Source organism: Balaenoptera acutorostrata, chromosome 2 (assembly GCF_949987535.1).
Source record: "Balaenoptera acutorostrata chromosome 2, mBalAcu1.1, whole genome shotgun sequence".
Taxonomy (NCBI): domain Eukaryota; kingdom Metazoa; phylum Chordata; class Mammalia; order Artiodactyla; family Balaenopteridae; genus Balaenoptera; species Balaenoptera acutorostrata.
In genome coordinates this window covers 172,362,636-172,388,650 of record NC_080065.1, presented here as the reverse complement: position 1 = coordinate 172,388,650, position 26,015 = coordinate 172,362,636, and the positions used below count along the sequence as shown (strand labels likewise).

The following is a 26,015-nucleotide window of genomic DNA, read 5'->3' as shown; positions in this document are numbered from 1 at the left end:
GCGCCCTAGGTTTTGCAGCCGGGTCCGAGACCGGCGCGGCAGCTTCCGCCACACTCATCATGGCGTTGGTCGCCGTTGCGTAACTTCCTCTCGCGACCGGAAGTGCAGGGTCCTGTGAGCATGGCGGCGTCGAAGGTGAAGCAGGACATGCCCCCGCTGGGGGGCTACGGCCCTATCGACTACAAGCGGAACCTTCCCCGTCGGGGACTGTCGGGTCAGTGTCGCCCTGCGCCGGGGTGTCAGGGTCTGGGCCTTCTGGGCGCCGCGGCGGGGTCGGGACGCCGGGGAGTCTAGCGGGCCTCAGTTTCCCTCTCCATATGACGGGAGGCGGAGTTCCAGGATCCCCAACAGCTTCAGTACTAACAATAACGACAACTGCTGCAGTTTGTCGAGCATTTACTAAGCCCTTTGCCTCCTTGGAACAGCCCAAGAGGTCGGTCCCGTTAATTATTCCCATTTTACAATTGATGAAACTGAGGTTAATTTAGCCCGCGCCGCGAGCCTTCCGCCACGTTTCGGTTTCACAGGTGGGGAAACTGAGGCCCGAGAGAGGATGCGACCTCCCCACAGGGCCACCCAGAGCAAAGCTGGGGCCGAAACCCGGAATACCGAGGGAATTTAAAAGATGTTCTGAAAGAAAAAAAAAAAAGACGTTATGTGCAGTGGTTCCTCCCCCAACTTCAGGCTATCCTAGAATTATGTGTTCTTAAAATTGTCAGGGGTTCTAAGTAACGTTTTAAATTTTTTTATTGGGTTCAACACAAAAAAATGTAAGTGAGAAAGTAAAAGGCGCCCATACTCTGCACCCAAGGATATCAGAGAAATATAAAAAATGTAAAACGAGTTAAGAATGAGTACTTTGCTGCAAGTCATTGAACTTTACATTTAACCCTGCGCATGTTATGCAAATTATGCCTCAATTAAAAAGCAAAAAAATTCATGGGCATAGTTTCAAAAAAAAAAGTTATAATTCAGACAGTAGAAAAGTTATTGTCAGGTGAAAACTCAGGTCTTCCCCCGCCCCTTCTTGGCTTTTTTGTAATCCAGAACAAAGGTTGGCAAACTTTTTCCGTAAAGAGCCAGATAAATATTTCATGCTTTCTCTGCCAGATGGTCTTTATCCACTATTGCTGCTTTTTTTTACAACTTTGCAAACCTAAAAGTGTTCTTAGCCCGAGGGACGTACAAAAACAGGTTACAGACTAGATTTGGCACCACATGGGCACTCGACTCTAGACTCATTCCTAGATTGAACAAATATAAAGCGATCTGAGTCTCTTCTTAACACCCAGGTCAGTGCACTCCTCGGGTGTGTGGCATGAGGTCTGTTTATACATGGATAGTTCTGTGACCAGGCTGCAGACCAGGCTGCAGAAGGACCCTAGCCCTTGGGTCTCCCTGGGCTTCCCACAGTCAGCATCTCTTTCATTTTTAAGTCACAAATGTCGCCCATATCCTGGTCCTCTTCCAGTTAATAATACAGCAGTGCCTCCCGTGTGCCTCAAATACCACCGATTGGGGTTGGGTCTCGCATCACAGCCCTTGACACCAACTTTCATTGCAGCACAGACAGACCCACCCCAGTCTTTCCTGGTTGCAGAGGGGTGAGGAATATAAGACCACACTCCTTTCTGGGATGTGGTCTTTGTTTATGTACCTGCATTTAGTAATTGTTGAGTGCATCCGTGGTGCTGGGCTGTGTCCTGAGGAGCTCACTGTTTAGCTGAGGAGACAGACACTCCACTCCATAATTTCCCATCGTGGTCAGTGCCGAGGCCCAGGATAACTGGGGCTTGCTTTAGCCAGAATGGGCGAAAGGACCTCTCTGAAAAGGATTTCCCCAGGCAGAGGGAACAGTAAATGCAAAGGCCCTACAGTCTGTCTTGCACCCTGCCCTCATCCTCTGTCCTCCAGCCTTATCCACAGCTGCTCTCTCCCAATCAGTCTTGCTCTTGTCAAGGCACCGTGGCCCCAAGCCTGGCACCCACTTCCCTTTTCTCTGCCTGGCCCACTCAGCGCCAACATCCCAGAACATGCCAAGCTGGCTCAGGCCGCCTTTAATCCACGCTGCTACCGAAGTGACTGCTACCCCCACCTTTTCCCTTTATCTCTCACCCCCAGCTCTCCTCTCTCCACTCCCACCTGCACCCAGCGAGTGGCCCTTTCTTTTTTTCTGGTATCTTTAACATTTTTATTGAGATGCACATGCCATACCATACAGTTCACCCATTTCATGTGTACAGATCACCAATTTTTAGTCTATTCACAGTTGTGCAACTATCGCCATGATCTAAATTTACATTTTCATCACCCCAAAAAGAAATGCTCTACCCGTTAGCAGTCACTCCACATTCTCTCCCAGCCCCTGACAACCACTAATTTGCTTTCTGTCTCTATGGATTTGCCTCTCATATAAATGGCATCATTCACTCTGTGTCCTTTTTGTGTGACTTCTCAGCACGTTTTTAATGCTTATGTTGTAGTATTTCAGTGCTTCATTCTTTTTTATGGCTGAATAATATTCTTGTACGGATGGACCACATTTTGTGTGTCCATTTACCACTTGTTGGGCATTTGAGTTGTCTCCACCTTTTGGCTGTTACGAACAGTGCTGCTGTGAACATTCCTGTACAGGTTTCTGTGTGAACATATGTTTCCTTTCTCTTAGGTGGAGTAGAGTTGCTCGGTCATATGGTAACTCCACATTTTACATTGTGAGGAACTGCCAGACTTCCCAAATTGGCTGTACCATTTTCGTTCCCACCTGCAATGTACGGGAGTTCGAATTTCTCTGCATCTGGACAACACTAATTACTTTCCATTTAAAAAATTTTTAGCCATCCTAGTAGGTGTGAGGTGGTATCTAGTGTGGCTTTGATTTGCATTTCCCTAGGGACTAACAATGTTGAACATCTTTTCATGTGTTTATTGGCCGTTTGTATAGCTTCCTTGAAGAAATTTCTATTCAAATCCTTTATGCATTTTTAATTGGGTGGTTAATCATTTTATTATTGAGTTTTAAGAGTTCTTTATATATTTTGGATACCATTCCCTTATCAGGTATATGATCTGCAAATACTTTCTTCCAGTCCGTGGGTTGTCTTTTCAGCTCATTGATGGTGTCATTTGCAGCACAAAAGTTTTAAATTTCAACGAAGTCCGATTCTATTTTTTCTTTTGTCACTTGTGCTTCTGGTGTCATATCTAAGAAACCATTGCCTTATCCAGGGTCACAGAGAATGACTTCTCTGTTTTCTAAGAGTTTTATGTTTTAGCTCTTAGTACATTGAGGTCTTTGATCCATTTTGAGTTAATTTTTGTGTATGGAGGGAGGAAGGAGCACACTTCTTTTGCATGTGGCTATCCAGTTGTCCAATTTGCTGAAAAGACTGTTCTTTCCCCATTGAATTATCTTGGCACCCTCGTCCAAAATCAATTGACCATAAATGTGAGGGTTTATTTCTGGACTCTCAGCTCTGTTCCATCAATGTACATGTCTATCCTTATGCCAGGGCACACTGTCTTGTACACACAGCTGCGTGATAAGTTTGAAGAGTCCTCCAACTTTGTTCTTCTTTTTCAGAATGGTTTCAGCTATTCTGGTCCCTTGCATTTCCATATGAATTTCACGATCTGCTTGTCAATTTCTGTGGGACTGGGGCGGGAAGGTTGGGATTCTGATGGGCACTGCTGAATCTGTATCTCAGTTTGGAGAGTGCTGCCATCTGAACAATGTTAAGTCCCGATCCATGAACACAGGATGCGTTTCTATTCATTTAGGTCTTCTTTACATGTGGCCCGCACCCCCTTCTGGGCGTGCCCCTCGTTGGCCTCTCCCACCAGACTGGCAGCTCTGGAGGCACAGACACCCCCTGAGGGCCTGGGGCCTCAGCCTCACCACTGTCAATGAGGAATAGATGAATTAGAGCTGCATCATCTTAAAGGCCACCTTACCTTAGTCTTGGAATTTATCTTACAGATGGGCCCACACATGGGTGCCCAATGTTGAGGGCAAGAGGTCCTCACAAAGACAGTCTCTCAGTCATTTCCCTGGGGCTGGGTCGGAAGAAGCAGTCCCAGGCCTGTCTGCAGCTGTTGCAAATAACGGGCAGCTCTGATGAAACACTCCCACCCAATGGAAAGAACGTTGAGTGCCCAACGCAGGTGGTCAGCCATTGTGGGAGAGCCATGGGTGCACTAGGGACTGGTCCTGGGCACTCGGCCCTCTCAGGAGAGGTCCTACTTCTGAGCACAGGAACCAGGGTGCCCTCGCTACCTTGTGCCCCATAACGTGGAGGTGCCTTACCCTGAGCTCATGTTTTTAACAGGTTGAACTAAAGGGATTAAAAAATTGAGCCAGTTTCTCATTATCTCTGAGTCCAACAGAGGTGCCAGAGGAGCCTTGTGCTGGAGACGAGCTGAAGAAGAAAGAGCCCCCACTTTGTCCCCCCACGAGTCCCAGGAAGTGGCTTTACCCACCATTTGCCGGTCCTTTACTGGGTGTTAAATGGAGCTCGGTCTGGCTGAGCTTGTCAATTCATCCCAGCAACCACGAGTTCTGTCCAGAGGAGAGACTGAGGCTTGAAAGATGAGGTGGTGCAGGACGAGCCAGCCCCAGCCAGGCCCCAAGCGTCCAGACCTCCCTGAAGACCCCAGCAGGCCCATGGCCTGTCAGAATTACAGCACAGGTGCCCACGGGTTCTCAGTAAATATTCATTTCGGCCTGTCTCCTGGGGTCCCGGGAAGGGGCTCCACCCCACTGGGCCGGGAGGAAGCAGCACCTGGGAGCCCAGGGGGTGGCTAGGCAGCCCCTGCAGGGCACTACCTGCCTCCGGCAGCCCCATCCAGCCCCCTGTGGGCAACACACAGGGAGGTGGCCCAGGCAGCCAGAACCTCCGTGGAGCTGGGACGCAGCGTGGACACCATCCTTCCCCATGGGGACCAGCTGGCTGAAGGGAACCAAACAACCTTCTAGGCAGTGGCGGGGCCAGGGCCACCCAACCGTAAACATTTAGGCCCTCAGGCCCTCTCATAGTCTCTGCCAGGCCTGTACCTTCCAGGAACCCTGGCGTGGGGGCAGAGGTGTAGCAGCCTCGCAGCCTGGTGTCCCTGCCCGCAGAGTGGGTGAATGGGATAAAGAGTGGGCTGCAGCTGCGGGGGAGGGGGTGTCCAAGGGAGGGGGCCAGTGGACTTTCCACAGAGACAAAAAAAAGTAGTCTGAACAAATAGGCATTAGAGATGGTACCGGCCATCTCTGGCAGGGGGTTCATGAGGGCTTTTGCCTTCTCCCTCATTCATGTTACTGGAGTATTTGCACAGCGAGCGGGTTATGCTTCAGGAGAAGAAAGGACAAGGTGGCCTGTCCCACGTGCAGGTGCTGAGCAGCGCCCCCTCTCCCCACAGGCTACAGCATGTTCGCCGTGGGCATCGGGACCTTGCTCTTTGGGTACTGGAGCATGATGAAATGGAACCGCGAACGCAGGTAGGCCCTGCGCTGGTGAGGAGGGGAGCGTGGGGACGTGTGCCTGTGGACTTGGTGTACCTCGGGGCGCCTTGTCAACTCCTCAGGCCTCAGGGAGTGCAGGCCCTGACACAGCAAGTCCATTTCTGGGCTTTACCCTCAAGGAATGACTGATTAGTAAGCAAGAAGCTCGCCTCCAGATGTTTACTGGATGCCCTTGACCTCCACCACTGGGTACCCGAGGGTCCACGTTAGCATAGCAGAGGTGGAGGTGGAGGGACAGGCCCGTGATGCACTCTCTTAGCGGGTTTTTGTCTTTTTGTGGGTGGTGACCAGGTAATGATGATACAAAGGCTTAAAAAGCAGATCGTGCAAGACAGTGGCCGGGCCAGCCGTACAGGGCCTGAGGGACCCAGGTCTGCAACGGCCTTGGTTGGGACTCTGGCCGCCTCTGAGCTTGCCCAACGCCCCACCACGTGGCTCCTTCTCATTGGCTCCCAACGATCTGGGCCCCTCCACCCTCTCCCACTCTGTGTCCTGTGTCCTTAGCACCCACCTTGAGCTTGCCCACCCCCAGCACAGGCGGTGCTGGAGAAGGCCTAGCACGTGGAGGGCGCTCAACATTGTTGAGTGAACTCAGGAGCACCTGGTGGGTGCTGGACGCTAGCGCCACCACACTGGACAGGCAAGACCAGGCCCAGTCTCCCAGAGGGACCCAGTAGTAACCACGGTGTGTGACTGTGGTGAGGGCAGCAGCCTGGAGCAGGGCTGCTACCCTGGGTCCTGGGGGATGGGGAGGGGGTGGGAGGGTTGAGGTGGGGGCTGAAGTTCACCCAGACCCTTCCTTGTGCTGCTGTGAGATTCCTAGTGATGAGGGGACAGGGCCGGAGGCTACCCCCTGGGCCGCATCACTGGGCATCGCTCTCCCCACGCCGCCCAGCACAGGTGGGGCTGGTGGCTTGGAGATGCCAAAAAGCAGGGAGAAGAAAGGAGCTGCCCATGATGCTTGCCCCCCCATGGTTATTTTGTGGTGAAAGGGATGTGATTTTGTAAAGTCCAGAACCCGATGATGAACGTTCCCCACAGTTCACTGCAATCATCAGGCCCGGGCTATTTTTAGGATTTAAAAAAAAGTTTTGAACAGAAAAGAAAGTGTGAAGCCAGCAGTCTTGTGGACTGACGCCGCCTGTGTCAACTGCATGCACCGCCCCCCCCCATCCCCCGTCTCAGGCTGCTGGTGGGCAGAGCCCACTGCCCAAGCCCTTCCCCCTTGCTTGCCTCTCCCCCAAACCCCTTTCCAGGGTAATGCATGTCCAAGGGCCTCATCATCTGCCCCCCATCCCACCATGGTCTGATCTGAGTGTTGGTTTTGGGATTTCACAGGCGCCTGCAGATCGAGGACTTCGAGGCCCGCATTGCACTGATGCCTCTGTTGCAGGCAGAGAAGGACCGGAGGTGTGCCGCTGGGGCCAGGGTCGGGAGGTTACAGGCCTGAGTGCTGCAGCCTGCAGCGTGGGATAAGGCCAGAACACACATGGGGACCGACAGCCATGACCTTGTACGTGGCTCCAGGGGATGCCATCGTCCTTGGAGAGGGTCCCAAACTTGATTTGCAGCAGAGACCCAAGAGGGAGAATGGAAGGGCTTCTGGAGGAGGGGGCATTGGGGCCGGGCAGGAGGACAGTAAGAGTTTGCCAGTGGAAGAAAGGAAAGAAGAGGAGTCAGCATGCGCAGGGTTGAAAGCTGCAGGAGGTGATGGGGAGGTGGAGCAGGGACAGGTTTGGCAGGTTTGTTAGGCAGGGGCCCCTCAGGGTGGTCAGGCCTGTCGCCCACCTCCCACCCTGTCCCCGCAGGGTTCTCCAGATGCTTCGGGAGAACTTGGAGGAGGAGGCGATCATCATGAAGGACGTGCCGGATTGGAAGGTGGGTCTTCAGCAGGGAGGGTGGGGGTCTAGGCCACTGCAGAAATGCAGCCTCCCACAGAAAACCTGGGGCAGAGGGGTAGTGGGTGCCAAGTGCCGGAAGGGGAAGGCAGTTTTGGGTGTAGGCACAGTGGCTACCAGGCCTGGTGGGGTCCCAGCAGGCTGCTTGGGCCTAAGGGGTTAGCTGCGCCGCCACCCATACCCTTCTGTCCCCGCAGGTGGGCGAGTCCGTGTTCCACACAACACGCTGGGTGACCCCCACGATGGGCGAGCTCTACGGGCTGCGCATGAACGAGGAGATTCTCCGTGCCACCTATGGCTTCATGTGGTACACGTAGGCGCCTGTGCCCCTCAGACCACTGGACCCCTACTCCCTCCCCACTAGGAGAGAATAAACGCTCTGGAGACTGGCCTGCCTGTGTCCTAGTGACTGAGTGATTGGGGGTTGGGGGCTACGGGGTGTCACAGGAGGTGCAGGGACTAAGCAGAAGATGCCAGTGGGATGGCCCCTGGATCACCCTTCAGCATCGGCTACCAAAATATGCCTGGACTTTTTCCTACCTTTGTTGAAACCCTGCTTGTCAGCAGCCAACCCCTTCAGACGGGGGGGGGGGGGGGGGGGGGCTTCTCCACCTGGGTACGGGGTAGGTGGGTGACCTGCATAGGAGAGCACCGGGGTGGAGAGGGGCGCAGCAGAGGCGGGTCCCCTCGCTCCCAGGCCAGGATCCCATAGCAGGGGTAACCGGCCCATCGCTGCCCCTCCAGACTTTGTTTTCCTGCCAATATTCGCAACTCTGGGATTCCCGCCATCCTCTGAGGCAGCTGCATTGCTGGCGCAGTGGGGTTAAGTCCACTTGCACCTACCGACCAACGGCTGTGCGCAGCGCCTTCGCGGCGTCTCCTGATTGGCGGACACACGGTGGGTGGGAGGAGAGAGGACGCCCCCTCTGCCCAGGGATGCACTTAAAAGGCTGTGGTGGTGGTGGTGGCTGCCGGTGCGCACCGATCACCTCCGCCATGAGCAGCGCGGCTGGCCCGGACCTAGCGGAGGCGCCCGAGGAGCGGTGTTTCCTCAGGTCAGCCGGGGAGAGGGACGGGAGGCTGGGGCATGGCTGGAAGAGGGCCTGGGGAACCAGGGGCTGTAGATCAGAGGCAACGGCATGGCCGGGATGGGGGGCGGGGAGAATCCCAGGCCCATCCCGCATTTCACTGGAGAGACTAAGCCTGCGGCTGCCAACACCTCCAAAGCTGTGTTGCCAGGGAAACGGCATCTGCAGCAGGCCCGCCCCTCATGAATTACTCATCAGCACCACTGGTCGCTCCCCCCCCCCCCCCCGTTACCCACAGCCTAAGCAGGGCCCGCCTCCCCTTTCCATCTTTCCCAGGGACCCTGGAGCCCATGCCCCTTGTCCCCCATCCGGGAAGAGCTGAGCTCTTTTAGCCCCTCAGATGCTCACACACACCTTGATAGTGCACCTGCTACTAACCCCTTGTTCAGAGGAGAAAACTGAAGCCTGGGGAGGGAAGCCGCTGGCTGCCCTAGGGCTAAAGTGATTGTTAAATACATGGGCCACTTGCCAGCGGGCTGATGAATTTGGGGTCTGGAGCTGGCAGCTGTGGTTGTGCCTTCCACCTTGTCCTAAGTCATCCTCTTGTGTCCTTCTCTAAGCGCTTGTGACATGGGACCCCAAGCAGGGCTGTAGACCTCACTGTAAACCAGACCCCACAGTCCTTTGTGCGGCTACCTGCCCACTGTCCACTCAGCCCCTCTTCTCAAGGCAGATACTGTGCAGCGACTGGCTGATGTCCAGACTCAGCGAGAGACCCAGCACATGCTAGGCAGGGGGAAGAAAATGTTCTAGAAGCTGGAGCTGTGACTTCACCTGGTGTGGGGGATGGGGGGCCCTCAGATGCCAACTAAGGAGTGATGGGGTGCTGTGTGTTGGGTTGGGTGGGAGTGGAACACAGGGAGAGGAGGCTGAGATGGGAGACATAGTGGGGGGCCTGTAAGTAAGGTGAGGAATTTGAATATTCTCTGAATACTGGGGACCCATAAGAAGGTTTGGGACGGGGTGGTGAAATCTGGTGTTCAAGTTTTCAAAGCCCCCTCCGCTTGTGTTGAGTTTGGGGGAATGTGACTGCAGTCGGCAGCCAGGTGAGCAATGATGAAGGGCTGGTGGGCAGAGGCACGAGGGTGGAGAGAAGCAGATGGAGCTGAGAAAGCAGGGAGCGTGTGGCACAGGCACCCTAGCCTCAGAGCTTCATCTCTAAAAAGCCCCCTCCTGGAGCATTTTGCCCCTTCTGGGGCTGGTGGGCAAATCGCAGGGCCTCACAGCTCCTCTCATCTGGGGGCTGAGGTTGGGAGAAGCAAGAGGCACCCTCATAAACTGAGCACCGCTCCCCAGTCCCATAACAGTTCTGCCCTATCCCCTCCCCTGCCCAGAGCAGCTGCTGCCCCTACCCTCAGACTTCTAAGCCTGGACTGCCCTCTGCCTGTGGAGTCCCGGTTATCTCTCCAGTGACCGGTTAGGCAGGAAGATAAGGTTCCAAGTGGAGGCCAGAGGCCAAAGCTTTGGAACAGAGAAAGAAGAGGAGGAATGGATGATCCTCCCCCAGCCCTCCTGCGGGGGCAACAGAGCTGTCACAAGATGAAGACAGGAATGAGCCATATTCTTCCTGCCTGCCTGCCTGTGCTGGGTCTTTGTTGCTGCTCACAGGCTTTCTCTAGTTGCGGTGAGCGGGGGCTACTCTTTGTGGAGGTGTGTGGGCTTCTCATTGCGGTGGCTTCTCATTGCGGAGCACGGGCTCTAGGTGCGCGGGTTTCAGTAGTTGTGGCTCGCGGGCTCTAGAGCTCAGGTTCAGTAGTTGTGGCACACGGGCTTAGTTGCTCCGTGGCATGTGGGATCTTCCCGGACCAGGGCTCGAACCCGTGTCCCCTGCACTGGCAGGTGGATTCTTAACCACTGCGCCACCAGGGAAGCCCTGCCACATTCTTAAAGCTCCTTCGACGTTCTTTCCCGGGAGCTGGGCCGGCCTGTCCTGGGGGCGCTCTTCATCTGGCCCCACCATGAGCTCTGTTTCCCCACCCGGTCCTTCAACCTCCTGCAGCATCAGCCGCAGACACCTGGGAGTTGAATCTGGCTCTGCTCGCTGGGGTGACAAGGCATGTCACCTTGCCCTAAGCCTCCATCTTCCCCATCTGTGTGGGACCCTGAAGTATCTTTCTGCCCAAGTTTCTCAGCCTCGCTCTCTCTGCCTCTCTTCTGTCCCTTGAACCTGCCAAGTTCATTTCCACCACAGGTCCTTGGCCCTCACTGTTCTTGCCACCTGGATTACCTCCCACAGCACTCCAGGCCAGCTCCTCCAGGAAGCCCTCCCTGACTCCCCATTGCATAGCAATGCTTGCTTCCCACCTCCACCCCTCCTGCTGCCTGGCCTGGTCACACTGCACAATTGGCTAGAAGGTTGTGGTCTCCTGCTCACAGAATCAAAAAAAGGAACCTCAGGATTCATCCCAACAAACCTCTGCCGATCTGTAGGTCTCCCTCTGCTTTGCTCACACTCTATCCGTGGCTCTGGAGACAGACACCAAGGGTAGAAGGCTCAGTTTTCCAACTTGCTTCCTACATGACTCTGGGCAAACCATTTTATTTATCTGAGTTGTTATATGTTCTTCCAACTCTTCTGGGCCTGGTCCTTTTACAATAATAATAATAATGATAATAATTATCATAATAACAATTATTATTATTATCATTACACTCTAGGGTGTGCTGAGCTGGGGGCAAGTGCCGTTCCCCAGCTGGAAGGGGTCCTGGCTACGGGAAGCTGGCATCAGGCTATAGACCCTGCCCAGCTGCTCCAGCCCCTGATTCTGGAGTGAGGAACGTCTTCCAGTCCTCAATGCCAGCCAGCTCTTCCTCTCTGTAGCCACCAAGCCCAGACCAAGGCCAGCTTGGGCCCTGCTCTTAGAAGGGCCCAACACTTGGTTTAATGCTCTGCCATCACCATCTTAAAATTCTTAATAATTATTGATCAAGGGGCCCCACATTTGCATTTTGCACTGGACCTAGAAAATTAGCCTGTCCTGCCTTCTCTTTTGCAAAGGAGGAAGTAAGGCTCAGAGAGATGAGACGGACCTCAGTCACTCACTGAGCTGGGGGCTGAGCTTCACCTCAAGCACTTTGGCTCCATTTCTCTGGCCACAATTATTGAATTTTATCACTGTCCCTGAAGAGGGACCACCACTGAGTCTCATAGCTGCAGGCGCCACATCCACCTCCCCATGTGAGCCATCAAACTCTGCTGCCTTGGACTTCCCTGGTGGCGCAGTGGTTAAGAATCTGCTTGCCAATGCAGGGCACACGGGTTCGGGCCCTGGTCCGGGAAGATCCCGCATGCTGCGGAGCAACTAAGCCCGTGCGCCACAACTACTGAAGCCCCCGCGCCTAGAGCCCGTGCTCGGCAACAAGAGAAGCCACCGCAATGAGGAGCCTGCACACCGCAATGAAGAGTAGCCCCTGCTCGCCGCAACTAGAGAAAGCCCTTGCGCAGCAACGAACACCCAACGTGGCCAAAAAAACAAAGCAAAACAAAACAAAACTCTGCTGCCTTTAAAACCCACCTCCCCCAGGCACCCCCAGTCCAGTTAACCTCCAGTGTCCTAGAATCCTTTCAGTGGTTTTCACTGCCTGAAATCCACGCGTCACCCCCAACAACTAAGTCCTTCATGCTCTATTCCCCCCTCTGGGTTCCTCTTGCCTTGGGGGCTGGGGGCATCTGGGTGAGGCTCTATATCCCATGCTTTGGGGCAATAGAACCAACATGCACTGCCATGCACTTCTTCTACCACCAGAGGGCTCCCGCGCCTCAGGCTTGTGCTCAAAAGTCCTGCCGCCTTCCAGACTTCCGTTCAACGGTGTGCGTGATGGATGAGGAAACTGAGGAAGGGTCTTCGGCTCTGGGCACGGGGTGGGGGTGGCATCCGGGCCTGGCTCGGAACATTGGTGGCACATTTCTGGCTCCAGCTGAGTCTCTGTCTCTAAGTCTTTCCATCTCTCTGTCTCTGAGCATCTCTCCCCACTCTGACCCCCAGCACAGCGGAGGCAGCTGCCCTGGAGCGGGAGCTGCTGGAAGATTATCGCTTCGGGCGGCAGCAGCTGGTGGAGTGGTGCGGCCATGCTAGTGCCGTGGCTGTGACCAAGGTACCTGACCCCTGATTCTCAACCTTGACCCCAACCAGATGGCCAGCCCACCAGAGTGGAGGCCTAGCTGCATGACCCCCATGGCCAGGATGGTCATTTCTGCCCTCAAGAAGCCCCTGCTTGCTTGGGGCCACCCCAGCGCATCACTCAGATGGGGAAACTGAGGTCCAGAGAGGATCATCCCTGGCCCAGGCCAGGGTGTTGCTGAGTGTCAGGACAGAGACGGGGGTCCCCACAAACGTGGAGGCAACCACAGAGATGGGTCTGGGGCCCTTGACTGCCTGCCTCTGCCACCTCCTGGGTCTTGAGCAGAGGGGACGTCAGTTCCTGAAGTCTGAGCACCCGCAAACAACTCCCAGCCACAGGTGGGGGAACTGAGCCCCAGAGGTGGGGAAGGGTCTGCACAGGGCCCTGGGGGGTTGGAAGTAGAGCTATGTTTGGCTCTGGAGCAAACCCCCAGGCCTCGAGGTGCCTGCAAGAGATGCAAGAATAATAGCAATGACGATACTACTGTCCAGTGTTTTGTGTCATGTTGCCAAACCACGCTGGGCCTCAGTTTCCTCCTCTGAAAAAGGGTAATAAACTGACACCAATTAATAAACACAAATGCCTTAGAAAAGTGCCTGATTGAGTCAGGGCTCCAGCAGGTAACCCTTTTCCTTTACCTCCCCTTCTTCCTCCTCTTCTTATTACCACTGTATATTTTTTAAAAAACTTAGTATCTTTCTTTATGTGGACTCAATTGTCTTTTAACTTAAATGTTGCTAGTTCCAAGTGAAACAGATCCTGAATGAGATGCTCAGAGGAAAAGAGAACAATGAAAATCAAAGCCACAAAAGCAAACTCAGTGTAGTTAACTCACGCCTGGCCATTGATGACCAACCATCCAGTTTTTGCGCTGAAAGCTCTGTGTTTGTCCAGAGGCCCCCTCGGTCCTAGCCAGCTGGACGTTATCACTCTCCCCGACTTGGTTGCGGGTCTGGGGCTCTGGGCATGGCGTGGTGGGGTCATAGGTAGGACCAGGTTGGGTCAGGACCTTGCTGAGGCCCTGGGGAGGAGACTCAAAAAGGAAATAACTTTCCCTCTGTGTGGTTGGAGGTTATAGTTGGGCCCCCTGGAGCCACCCTGGGCCTGGTAGAGACCCCACAAGCCTGTCGGAGCCATTGTTACTCCCATTTGATAGAGTCTGGGGAAGGAGAGTGAGCTGAGGCCAAGCAGAGAGTCAGGGTAGGCCTGAGACTCTTAGCTTCTGCGTTAAAAGAGAGGGAGATACACAGAGACACAGAGGAGAGTCTGAGAGATACAGAGACCGAGAGAAAGACACAGAGGCGAAGACAGAAACGAGAGACACGTCTCATCTGAGGAGAGACATGTAGAGAGTCTGAGAGATACAGAGAGAAAGACAGGGAGGTGAAGACAGAGGCCAACGGAGAGGGACGGACGGAGAGAGACAGGGTATGGCGCGTTGGAAAAATACCCCCCTCCCCTACTGCCCCCAGCTTTGGGGCCTCCGGGAGGGACGGAGGGACAGAGGCCTGGAAACATGAGCGGGGGGAGGGGCAGCCACTGCGGTGGAAAAAGGTGGAAGAATGTCTGCAACTCAGGCCGAGAATAAACAAACCGCACTCTGGGCTCGGGTCGTGGCAGGAGGCACGTTTTTCTGCTTGGGCTTGGCAGAGCCTGAGGCAAGGACTCTGGGTCTCCAACAAGGAAACTGAGGCCCCCAGAGGCCCTGGCCCCTCTCCTCCTGTCCTGTCCTCTTGCCTCCAGGCCCAAGCCCTATCCCATCCTCTACTCCAGGCCTCAGTTTCCCCACTGGAGTAAGGAGAAGTTCCGAACGCCATGCCTTTGCCTTTGCTGTGCCCCTGCCAGGTGTTCCCTTTGCCTGCCCACTCCCGGAAGCAGAGGACGGTGCTAGTCGTGTGCGGCCCGGAGCAGAATGGGGCAGTGGGGCTGGTCTGTGCCCGGCACCTGCGGGTGTTTGTGAGTAGCAAGGATTTCCTTGGCCTCCCAGGGTCACACTCCCAACCCATCCTTGAAAAACAATTGCTTCCTCCTCTTATTAGTGTCCCAGGGGGAGGATGAGGCATGTCAGGTTACAGAATATGCCCAGTGCTTGTGCCAGGCAGTGTCTGCTGCCTGGTACCCAGATCTGGGGGCAGAGGCCCAGTGGGGAGCCTGGGAGGGCCCCAGTGCTGACCCCTTCCCACTCCCCGCAGGAGTACGAACCAACCATCTTCTACCCCACTCGCTCACTGGACCCGCTGCACCGCGACCTGACTACCCAGTGTGAGAAGATGGACATCCCCTTCCTGTCCTATCTGCCCACGGAGGTCAGCTCGAGTGGCAACTGAGGGGGTTGGTGGGGGACAGTGCCCCAAGATCGACCCCTGACCCTGCCTGCCCTTCCAGGTCCGGCTCATCAACGACGCCTACAGGCTGGTGGTGGACGCCGTGCTGGGCCCCGGTGTGGAGCCGGGCAAGGTCGGGGGCCCCTGCATGCGTGCGCTGGCCACGCTCAAGCTACTGTCCATCCCCCTCGTGAGCCTGGACATTCCCTCAGGCATGTCAGGTGGAGCGGGGGGCATGAGGACCTGGAGGGCTTGGGTGGAGGCCCCTGTACCCTGGCTTCTGGTGGTCCCAGCCTGTCTGCCCACTCTGAGCCTCAGTTTCCCCAGCATGGATGGATCCTGCACTCTGGGTGAGGCTGAGGGTCATGTCCATCCCTCGGATGGGGAATACCCAGGCTGGTGCCCATGTGACCCTGGGTCCCCTCCCCCCTACACCCAGCACAGTGTGCCCGCTGCCCACCCTGGCCCAGTCACCCGGGGCAGACGTGAGCTCACTCGGCAAAGGCCCCGCTCATCCTGGCCACCGCCCCAGGCCTGTTGGAGCCATTAGGCAATGGGCAGAACGGAACAAACAGCTGCTGGCCAGCCAGACCCTCCGTGGGGGTGGCCAGACTCAGGGGGACATCACCCGGATTACAAGACCCCGGGGTCATACCAGCAGGATGCCACAGAGCTGGGGGTGGTGTCTAAGGGAGGAGGTGGTCTGAGGGGACAGACTGCAAGCTCATGTCTGAACAGATAGCCTTGGACAGAGAGGGTCTCCCTGTTAGGTCAGGAGGGATTATTAGTGGCCCCTAGTCTGAGGGTGGAGGCTAGGGTCAGAGAAGGAAGGATTAAAGTCAGAGGGAGGAGGCTTTTAGTTAGTGGCCCCAGACAGGTCAGAGGGAGGAGAGAAGGCAAGGCCCCTAGTCTGAAGGTGGAGGCTCATTTGAGGGATGGCAGAGGCTACAACCCAATGAGGGAGGGGGCAGGGTCCTGCCAAGTCAAAAGGCAAGATCTAGTCTGAAGGTGAAGGCAGGGATGTCAGGTCAGAGGGAAGAGTCTCTAGTCAGAGGGAGGAGGATGGCTGCTCAAGTTGGGAGGGGCGGGGGCCACATCTTGTCAGAGGCAAGAACCTGGGGCAAAGAGACAGGTCTGATGGGGGAGGCTTGCCTGCGGATGGTGGCAAGTCTGTCCCCTGAGTAGAGAGTGGGGATCTGGGAGGAGGCTGGGAGGTCTGGGTGGAAAGAGACTTTAGTTTAAGTAGGGGAGCTCAGGATTGATAGGGAGGGAGGTATAGAGACAGACGCCAGGTCAGAAGGCAGACGCATAGGTCTGATTGGGAAAGGGCAGCAGGTAGAAATGAGGTCGTCTGAAGGCGGAGGCTGAGTCAGATGGAGGAGGAAGATTGGGCAGCAAGATGGGAGCAGAGGTAGACAAGTATGAGGGCAGAAGCTCTGGTCAGAGGAGGAGGGAAACATCTCCAAGGAGCGGGGAGAAACTGGCCTGAGGGCAGAGGCTCAGTTTTATGGGAGGCAGGTCTGACCAAACTCACGGGTCAGAGCAGAGGCTGTGTCTGATGGGGAAGGGGAAGTGGGTGATGGGGCGGCAGGTCTCTTGTCTGACAGCCAGCACCCCTTCCAGCTCCTGATCCCCGCCTCCCATCCTTCCTCCCTCAGGCTGGGACCCAGAGACCGGCGGCGACGCCGAGGACGGGCTACGACCCGACGTGCTCGTATCGCTGGCGGCGCCCAAGCAATGCGCCGGCCGCTTCTCCGGGCGCCACCACTTCGTGGCTGGCAGGTTCGTGCCCGACGACGTGCGCCGAAAGTTCGCTCTGCGCCTACCGGGGTACACGGGCACCGACTGCATCGCGGCGCTTTGACAGCCACCCGTGCCCACGCGGCTTGGGCCCGCGCCAATAAACACACGTACCACCGCCACCTCGCCTGGGCCTCCTCTGTGCGCGGGGTCTGGCGCGGGGGTGGGGAAGCTCAGGGAGGAACTTCCCACCGGTCCCCTGGTGGCCCCAAGGCGGGAGGGATGGAGGGCAGAAGTAAATGGGACTTCCCGCTGGCCTCGGAGAAAACGAGCCAGAAGAGTGGAGGGTAGATTCAGGGTGGGATTTCCAGGCTGCTCAGGGTGGCCTAAAGCCAACAGAATCGAAGTTAGACCCGATGGAGGATTTCTAGCCGCCTAAAGGGCGGCTTAAACATTGAAGGTTCGGACAGCTTCAGGCTGGATTCCAGGAGGCACTTCCCGACATGGAGAACAGAGGGTGGGCTAAGGAGGGGACTTCCAGCCGGCGACGAGGGGACTCAGGCCAGCCCGAGGGCGGAGATACAGCCGGACGCACCAAGGGGGGGCGACCCAAAGAGGTTGTCTGCGCACCGCAGTCACCTCGGGCCCGGGAGCGTTGCTTGGACGGGGAGTGGCCTGGACGGGGCGTGGCCTGCGGTCTCGTCCCCCCCACATCCACAGCCCCAGCGGCCGCCAGACCCGCGGGAGTCCGACCCGAGTGCACAGCGGAGCTGGGACCCTCCCTCCGACTTTCGGACCTGGCCATGGCGTCACTGCAGATACTGCTCTGCCTCTGTGTCGCCGCCGCGCACCTGGCGGGGACCCGAGGTGAGGCGCCCCCAGACCCCAGACCAGCCCCCTAGGCGCCGAACGTCTGACAGAGGGCGTGGCAAGCAGCCGGAGCCTGGAGACAGAACCAAGGGACCCAATTGCTTCCCCAGGCTTGCATTCCCTTTGCCAGCCTCGGGGGTGGAGTGAGGGGGCAACGAAGAGATGGAGCTCTGGGACCACCTGGGGCAGGAGGGGATCTCATCCACTGTCTTCCCTCCTCCAAGGGACGATAGGGGCACCGGGATTGTGACTATGAACTTCAGGCTCCTCTGGATTCTCAGGACTGCAGGGTGCCCATCTCAGCCACAGCATTTGGACCCTGAATCATCCAGTCTTGGCCTCAGTATGAAGGGGCCAGAGCTGTCCCCTCTCACCTAACTCCTTCCCTCTTCCACACACACACACACAGCACTCAGAAAAGAAATTCCCATTTCTGGAACACTCAGTGGAGTGGGGAACTGGGCCCATTTCTCAGATGGGGAGACTGAGACTCCAAGAGGGAAGGGACTTGTCTGAAGTCACTGCCCAGCCCAGCTATCTCAGACAACTCGTGGCCGGAGAAGCCAGGCTAGATTCCAAGGACTTCCCACTGGCAGCTTGGGCCCCAAGTACAGGGATGAAAGGTAGACTGAGGGAGGGACTTCCAGTCAGCAAACGGATGAAAGAAAATTCAGATCAATATGACATCAGGGAGGGGCACAGCCAACTGAACTCATGGCCACTGAGCACAGTGGGAGAACTGGGTCTGGGGAGCAGAGTGGACACAGACTTCCCCAACCTAAGGGGCTGTGTCAGAGTGAGGGATGGGGCTGTGGGAGACTGGGGGTGGGGAGGTCATGGGGAGGCTTCCTGGAGGAGGGGGTGCTGCAATTCTCAGGATCAGCCAGAGCTGGATTCTGGCTTCTCCTCTGTGAAATGGGGACGATCGTGGCAGCACTTTGCATACCAGGAGTTCACAGAGGTCCTTCCCCCTACCCCTCACCCCTTCGACAGGCACCACCACCCCTGAGGAGCCCATGGTGACTGCGTGGGGCCTTGAAGGTTCATTGCTGCATCCTGGCCAGCCCTCGCCAGCCCTGGAGGACTGGGAAGGTGAGCCAGCTTGGGTCCGAGTCCTTGTTCTGCTGTGGACTCTGTGTGAGCTCTGGCTGGTAGGGTCTTGTGAGGAGGGGATACAAGCTGGGTGAAGAGCCCAGGACTGTCCTGGTCCCTGGGCGTGGCAGCCCCTGGAAGTGGTGCCCCAAGAGGTCTAAGTTTTAGGAGCAGGGAGATGAGAGCCCAGGCTGTTTGTCCAGGAGGAAACCAGGGTGGGGCGGGGCAGGGCGGTGAGACAACCAGTTCAGTTCAGTCAGGGAAACAGGAGTTCTGGAACCCAAGTCTCTAGCTTCCCAGCTAGGAAGGTTCTATTTGACTTGCTCTTGAATGAGGAAAGGAGTGAGTGCCCCTTGGGGGGTTGATGGAAACAGAAGCTAACCTGTGAGAGACCAGACCCTTCCCACCTCTGGCTTCCGTGAAACGGAGGTTGCCTGATAGGTTCAGTGGGCAATGAGCAAGGCCCCAGCTGGCAGTGATGCGAGGCCGCTAGGCAGTGGAACAGCTGGTCTCAGGCCTGGCTCCTCTTGCTGCCTTTATATCTCCTTACCCCTCAACGGTTCTGAATTCTGAGTGGGGGCTGGTGAGACAGTGGCAAGATCTCAGCATGCACTCATGGGCCAGCTCAGATACTGAGCAGCAGAACTAGGGCCGGTGCAAGCGCAATCCAACCTCCCCTGATCCTTTTACAGCTCCTTCTGCCCTCGAGGGCTCTGGATCTGGGCAGGCTGGGCTAGCCCATGCACTTTTGTGGGGAGGGGGACCTGGCTTAAACACGCAGATGGGGGTGGGCAGGCCGCAGCCCGGGCTCCTGCATGAACTGATGGGGCCCGACCGGCTGAGGCCCGGGTCCCAGCGCGTGCGGTGCCCGCAGAGGCCAGCGAGTGGACGTCCTGGTTCAACGTCGACCACCCGGGAGGCGACGGTGACTTCGAGAGTCTGGCTGCGATCCGCTTCTATTACGGGCCGGCGCGAGTGTGCCCGCGGCCGCTGGCGCTGGAGGCGCGCACCACAGACTGGGCCCTGCCGTCAGACGTCGGCGAGCGCGTACACTTGAACCCCACGCGAGGTTTCTGGTGCCTCAACCGCGAGCAGCCCCGAGGCCGCCGCTGCTCCAACTACCACGTGCGCTTCCGCTGCCCGCTCGGTGAGGGCGGGGCTAAGGGAGCGGCGGGGACTGGCCATAGGTGGATGAGGCCTGAAAGGATGGTGTTGTGTGGGGGGTGGGGGGTGGGGGGTGCAGGGCGTGGCTAGGAAGAGGCGGGGTCTTTTAGGAGCAAGGCCGCAGGAGAGGGCCGGACCGGATAGGACAGGGGCTTTGGAAGGGAGGGGCTAAGAATGGCCGGGGCCCAGGTGGGGGTCAGGAAGGGGCCCCCAGGAACATAGCTCCCTCTCACTGCCCTCTTTTGCTAGGCCTTAGAACTAGGGCCGTTCTGTGGAGGTGTGTTTTGAGCCCCAGATGTGTGTGAGGCGCAGGGAGAACAGCAGGGCTTATCTTGGCGAGGGCGGGAAGGTACCTCAACTGCACATTCGACTGGTGCGCCTGGGGGAGCACCGATTGAGGCAGTGGGCAGGACTTCTCTCTGACTCGGATGCACGTGACGGGAGCACCCTCCAGTCCCACACTGTCAACAGAATTCCAGGTTCTACCTGACGCCCCCATCCCTGCCCTCTCTCCAGAGGTCACGTGGGGTGCGTGGGGCCCGTGGGGTCCCTGTTCGGGGAGCTGTGGGCCAGGCCGTCGCTTGCGCCGCCGCCGCTGCCCAAGCCCCGCTGCCGATGCGTGTCCTGGGCGTCCCCTGGAGGCGCAGAAGTGTGTGAGGCCTCCATGTCCAGGTAGGAGGGGCGGGGCCTGGAGGAGATAGTGGGGTTAGAGGCGGGGCCTGGGTGTAGGGGCGGGGCCAGTTGAGGGAAGTACCTAGAGGGGCTAGTTGGGGCGGAGCCTGATGGGGCGGCGCCTGGAGGGAGGAGGCGGAGCCTGAGTGTAGGGGCGGAGCCTGGACGACCAGAACTTGGACCACGTGGAGACTGGCTTTTCCTTCCCTTCCGGGCCCCCGAAGAGCATTGGTAAATGTGTACATCTGGACGGGTGGACGCCATGGGGGTCGTGTCCAGTCATGGGCAGATCTGAGGAGGCGCTTCCTCTGTGTGCCTGTTGGAGTGTGCGGATGTCCTGGTGGACGTGGATACACACAGAAGCTGGCTCACGCACTCGGGGTGCACACACGCGTGGCATTCGCAGGCCACGCCCGTCCCCCATGCCCACGCGGACATGCGCTCACACCCTGGCAGACACGATGCCCAGGCCCTCCCTGGGCCAGACACCAGGCCAGCCAGGAGGCGACTGGAAATTCCAATCAGGCCTGGTCTCCACAAACATGGTCTGGAGACTGCCCCAGCAGAGCGCGCAGCAGGGTGGGGGAGCACAGTGGCCAATGGGGTGGTGGGATCCCCACCCTACTCTGCTTGGCTCTGCCTTCTCCGTGCCTCTGCCCTGAAGTTTCCAGTGGAATTTTCCATTTTATGGCGAAACCGCAGGATTGTGATGGGAGGGAGATGTTCTGGGCCCAAGACCCATCCCCTTGCTGGGCCCCCAGCCCCTGCCTGAACATTTCCCCTCATGCTAGAAGGAGCCTCTCTGCCCTGTAAGAGTCACCTATCCTGTCCCCTCCTCCAGGGCATCTCCTTCACACCAGGACCCCAAGTCCCTCCCCTTGGCCCAGCCCTGACCACTCAGCCCCATGTCCTTCACACCAAGGGCTGCTCCAAGCAGGTCCATGCTGAGGACTCTCTGAGGGGAACAAGGTGGGGAGGGTGTCTGAGTACCTTTGCTGAGTGACTGATAGAGAGGAAAGCCCTCCCCAGGAAGGGGTCAAGAGTCTTCTCTGCCTCCTGTGTCCCCCCTCCCCCAGGGTGTGGTCCCAACACCTGTGGGTGCCCTGACCACATCCTTCTGGGCTCGGTGGTCACCCCATCTGGGCGTCCGCTGCCACAGCCAGGGTCTCCTTGCGAGACTGGCCTGGCACCATGGCTACTAGCCATGCCCATGGAACCTTCTGGGTGCCTGGAGTCTGTGCCAGCAGCCGAGCCAATGTCAGTGCCCAAATGGATGGCTTCCCTGCAGGCATGGCCCAGGCCCAGGCCAAGAGCTCCAACTCTGCTGTGGTCACTGTTGTCCTTAATAAGTTGGGTAAGTGCCTCGTGGCAAGAGGGATGAGGGGGCTGAGGAACTGGGGAGGAAATTCAGGGTGACACCAAGCACTTGGGATGATGTGATGCACAGTGAGGCCAATGGGGCAAGAAATAAGGTGTAACAGTCATTGGAGAAGATGTGAGGTGACAGGTGGAGTTGCAAAGGGAAGCATTAAGATTAAGCATTAAGGGCACAGTCTCCAGCAGATGTGAGGTGAACCTGAGTGAGGGGAGGGTCATCAGAAAAGGCCCAAGTGAAACAGGGCATCACTGTAAGGGAAAGGATGGGGCCCTGCTCTTGGGAAGGGTCATTGGGAGAAGCTGGGATGGGGCAGGGCCCTGACCTTTGCTGCCTCTGCCCCCAGAGAAGCCCTACCTGGTGAAGCACCCTGAGTCCCGAGTTCGAGAGGCTGGCCAGAATGTGACCTTCTGCTGCAAAGCCTTGGGCACCCCCATGCCCAAGAAATACTCCTGGTGAGTGCCTTGCCCCATGCTCAAGGGTCTTGCGCCCAGCTTTGGGGTTGGAATGGGCTTCCCATGAAGACTCAGAGACTTGTGAGTGCCTCACAAGTGCCTGTGTGGTGCCTCAGAGACCCAGAGGAAGCTGCTCTGCAACCTCCCTGTGCTCCACGTGGGGCGGGACGGATGCAGCCCCTCCCCCGTGCCAAGGGCATTCATGGTGTTGCTCACCCGCCACCCAGGTTCCACAACGGGACCCTGCTGGACAGGCGAAAGCACAGGTACAGGACCCACCTGGAGCTGCATGGGCTTCACCCAGACCAGGCAGGCACCTATCACTGCAAAGCGTGGAATGATGCCGGGGCCGTGCGATCGGGCACTGCCCAACTCACCGTGCTTGGTGAGCGTCCTCAGCAACCCTACCCACAACCCTGAGCGAGCCCTGACACCAAACTGAGCCCCAACCCCAGCTAAAACGCAACTTTAAATGGAAGCCCAACTTCAGACTGATCTCTGACCTTGCTCAGTCGGATCCCAGGCTCCCACTGAGCCCCCGGGTTGAGCCTCTGACCCCAATCTAGGCCCCCAACCTTGGCCTCCATGGAGTTCCCCCCCTTACCCTGATCTGGCTGATTTCTTGCTCCACAGCCCCAGGCCAGCCAGCCTGTGACCCCCAGCCCCGAGAACACCTGATCAAGCTTCCAGACGACTGTGGTCAGCCAGGCAGCGGCCCCATCTACCTGGACGTGGGCCTTTGCCCTGACACCCTCTGCCCCAGCCCTGCAGGCTTGAGCCCCCGATGTGGGGATGCAGGATCCCGCTGCTGCTCAGTGCACCGCCTGGAGAGCAGGAAGATCCACTGCTCTGGCTACATCCTCCCAGTCAAGATAGTGGCTGAATGTGGCTGCCGGAAATGTCTGCCCCTTCGGGGGCTGATCCGGGGACGTGTGGTGGCCGCTGACTCTAGGGAGCCCTTGCGCTTTGCTCGGATCCTCCTGGGCCGGGAGCCCATTGGCTTCACATCCTACCAGGGTGACTTCACCATTGAGGTGGCACCTTCCACTCAGCGGCCGGTGATTACTTTCGTGGATCCCAGTGGCCAGTTCGTGGACACTGTCAGGGTCCTGCCTTTTGACCCTCGAGGTGCGGGCGTGTACCATGAGGTCAAGGCCATGCGCAAGAAAGCCCCTGTCATCTTAGATGCCAGCCAGAGCAACACGATATCCCTCGGGGAGATGGAGGACGAAGCCCCCTTAGGCGAGCTGGTCATCCCGCCGAGAGCCTTCCGCAGAGCTGATGGTGAACCCTACGCAGGGGCTGTGGAGGCCCGGGTGACATTCGTGGACCCCCGAAATGTCACCTCGGCGGCCGCCGCCCCCAGTGACCTGCGATTTGTGGACGGTGACGGGGAGTTGGCTCCACTGCGCACCTACGGCATGTTCTCGGTGGACCTGCGTGCTGCCGGCTCCGCAGAGCAGCTGCAGACCGGGCCGGTGGCCGTGCGTGTGGCCGCCAGCCAGATCCGAATGGCCGGCCACGTGGAGGCCCTGAAGCTGTGGTCGCTGAACCCTGACACGGGCTTGTGGGAAGAGGAGAGCGGCTTCCAGCGTGAGAGGTCGGCGGCCTCACGGGTCCGCCGGGAGGAGCGGGTCTTCCTGGTGGGCAACGTGGAGATCCGGGAGCGGCGTCTGTTCAACCTGGACGTGCCTGAGCGCCGCCGCTGCTTGGTGAAGGTGCGCGCCTACGCCAACGAAAAGTTCACCCCCAGCGAGCAGGTGGAGGGCGTGGTGGTCACGCTGGTCAACCTGGAGCCTGCCCCCGGCTTCTCGGCCAACCCCCGCGCCTGGGGCCGCTTCGACAGCGCCGTCACTGGTCCCAACGGGGCCTGCCTCCCCGCCTTCTGCGATGCTGACCGGCCAGACGCCTACACCGCCCTGGTCACGGCCACCCTGGGCGGGGAGGAGCTGGAGCCCGCCCCCTCCCGGCCCCGCCCCCTCCCGGCCACCGTGGGCGTGGCCCAGCCCTACCTAGACAAGCTGGGTTACCGCCGCACCGACCACGATGACCCCTCCCTCAAACGCAATGGCTTCCGCATCAACCTCGCCAAACCCAGGTCCGGCGACCCCACCGAGGCCAACGGCCCCGTGTACCCGTGGCGCAACCTGCGGGAGTGCCAGGAGGCCCCGGTGACCGCCAGCCACTTCCGCTTTGCTCGCGTGGAGATGGAAAAATACGAGTATAACGTGGTCCCCTTCCGCGAGGGCGTGCCAGCCTCCTGGACTGGAGATCTCCTGGCGTGGTGGCCCAACCCGCAGGAGTTCAGGGCCTGCTTCCTCAAGGTGAAGATCCAGGGTCCCCAGGAATACATGGTCCGCTCCCACAATTCGGGGGGCAGTCACCCTCGGACCCAGGGCCAGCTCTACGGTCTGCGGGATGACCGGAGTGTCCGAGACCCCCAGCGCCCTAGCACATCTGCCGCCTGCGTGGAGTTCAAGTGCAGCGGGATGCTGTTCGACCAGAGTCAGGTGGACAGGACGCTGGTGACCATCATGCCCCAGGGCAGCTGCCGACGCGTGGAGGTCAACGGACTCTTGCAGGATTACTTGACCCGGCACCCCCCTGCTGCACCCGCTGATGACCTGGCTGCCTTCTCCATGCTGGCCCCGCTGGACCCTCTGGGTCACAACTATGGTGTCTATACAGTCACTGACCAAAGCCCAAGGCTGGCCAAGGAGATTGCCATCGGCCGCTGCTTCGATGGCTCCTCTGATGGCTTCTCCAGGGAGATGAAGGCCGATGCTGGCACAGCCGTCACCTTTCAGTGCCGGGAGACACCAGAGGGCCGGCCGAGCCTCTTCCAGAGGCTGCTGGAGTCCCCATCGGCAGCTCTTGGTGACATCCGCAGGGAGATGGGCGAGGTGGCCCGGGCACAGGCACGAGCCTCAGGTCCCCTCCGCACCCGCCGTGGCAGGGTCCAGCAGTGACCCTGGGCCCCAGCCTCACTCCTCTGCCCTGCTCCAGACTCCTCTGTCCTTGGGAAGTCTCTTCAGGTTTCTGGGTACTTCCCTCCCCTGCCCAGAATTCAGTCAGGTCCGATGGTGGAAACGCAGGCAGATAATTGTTGCTGTGTGACGTGAAATGGAGTTTGTCCTGACTGTGGAAGCCAGCATCCTGGGGTGATGGTCGGGGCTGGTGATCCCAGAGGGGATCATTCCCAGCTCACATGCCAGCTCTGATTTCATTTCATATTTTGACCCTGATTTCAGATAATCTGCCCTTTCAGATTTCTGTGCTGAGCTGGATGCTTTATTGGGTCCTCTACCCTGAGTTTTGTTCTTGGGGTTATTTATTGAATAAATAATAACAGGTGTGAGTGTGGGGTCCGGACATGGCCCATTGAAGGTCTGGGGAAGAGGCTTCTTGGCTCTGGGGCTGGGGAGCACAATTCTCATATGTTTGGTGCTTGGAGATTCCCCAGGGGGTCGGGGCAGGGATTCAATTAAAGATGCTGCATTTCCAACTCCTGGTGTCAGTCTTGGGGAGAGAAGGATGGAGGCTGGGGCTGCTGGATCCAGGTGCACCTTGGCAGGCAGAAACAGGCCTGAAGCACATATGGACATGGGTGTGCAAGCGGCTTGCAGGCCCCCGTGCAGCCCCGGACACTCCTCAGGCAGGCACGTGGGCCCCAACCGATGCCCACAGAAGTGCATCTGCGACATGTGTG

At 57.9% G+C, this 26,015-nt stretch overlaps 3 protein-coding genes across 4 annotated transcripts; all 3 read left to right on the top strand.

The window, feature by feature from the left end:
- Positions 1-68: 68 nt before the first annotated feature.
- Positions 69-7,795, top strand: NDUFA13 (NADH:ubiquinone oxidoreductase subunit A13). Its single transcript, XM_007195408.3, has 5 exons — positions 69-214; positions 5,404-5,482; positions 6,845-6,916; positions 7,315-7,384; positions 7,602-7,795. The coding sequence occupies exons 1-5, from the start codon at positions 121-123 to the stop codon at positions 7,719-7,721; spliced, it is 435 nt and encodes a 144-aa protein (XP_007195470.3). The 5' UTR covers positions 69-120; the 3' UTR covers positions 7,722-7,795.
- Positions 7,796-8,066: 271 nt separating this feature from the next.
- YJEFN3 (YjeF N-terminal domain containing 3) lies at positions 8,067-16,833 on the top strand. 2 transcript variants are annotated; one of them, XM_007195409.3, is made up of 6 exons: positions 8,067-8,459; positions 12,479-12,587; positions 14,460-14,570; positions 14,807-14,920; positions 15,000-15,150; positions 16,597-16,833. In XM_007195409.3, the coding sequence occupies exons 1-6, from the start codon at positions 8,341-8,343 to the stop codon at positions 16,800-16,802; spliced, it is 810 nt and encodes a 269-aa protein (XP_007195471.1). In that variant the 5' UTR covers positions 8,067-8,340; the 3' UTR covers positions 16,803-16,833. The 2 variants fall into 2 exon arrangements, with proteins under 2 accessions (XP_007195471.1, XP_057397526.1); XM_057541543.1 differs by lacking the exon at positions 14,460-14,570.
- A 593-nt stretch (positions 16,834-17,426) lies between these two features.
- Positions 17,427-25,459, top strand: CILP2 (cartilage intermediate layer protein 2). The gene is given in 9 exon segments (XM_057541109.1): positions 17,427-17,545; positions 18,542-18,640; positions 19,515-19,787; positions 20,321-20,476; positions 21,553-21,627; positions 21,630-21,830; positions 22,198-22,306; positions 22,534-22,691; positions 22,940-25,459. Coding segments are annotated over 9 exon segments (3,471 nt in total). The 5' UTR covers positions 17,427-17,481; the 3' UTR covers positions 25,276-25,459.
- Positions 25,460-26,015: the final 556 nt, after the last annotated feature.

What these genes read in the sequence shown, in the direction of transcription:
- NDUFA13 (XM_007195408.3), top strand. Translation starts at nt 121, where the DNA reads ATGGCGGCGTCGAAGGTGAAGCAGGACATGCCCCCGCTGGGGGGCTAC. An exon ending in AAATGGAACCGCGAACGCAG is followed by an intron (nt 5,483 to 6,844) that starts GTAGGCCCTGCG and finishes GGGATTTCACAG; the next exon opens with GCGCCTGCAGATCGAGGACT. An exon ending in CAGGCAGAGAAGGACCGGAG is followed by an intron (nt 6,917 to 7,314) that starts GTGTGCCGCTGG and finishes CTGTCCCCGCAG; the next exon opens with GGTTCTCCAGATGCTTCGGG.
- YJEFN3 (XM_007195409.3), top strand. Translation starts at nt 8,341, where the DNA reads ATGCACTTAAAAGGCTGTGGTGGTGGTGGTGGCTGCCGGTGCGCACCG. An exon ending in GAGGAGCGGTGTTTCCTCAG is followed by an intron (nt 8,460 to 12,478) that starts GTCAGCCGGGGA and finishes TCTGACCCCCAG; the next exon opens with CACAGCGGAGGCAGCTGCCC. An exon ending in GAGCCTGGACATTCCCTCAG is followed by an intron (nt 15,151 to 16,596) that starts GCATGTCAGGTG and finishes TTCCTCCCTCAG; the next exon opens with GCTGGGACCCAGAGACCGGC.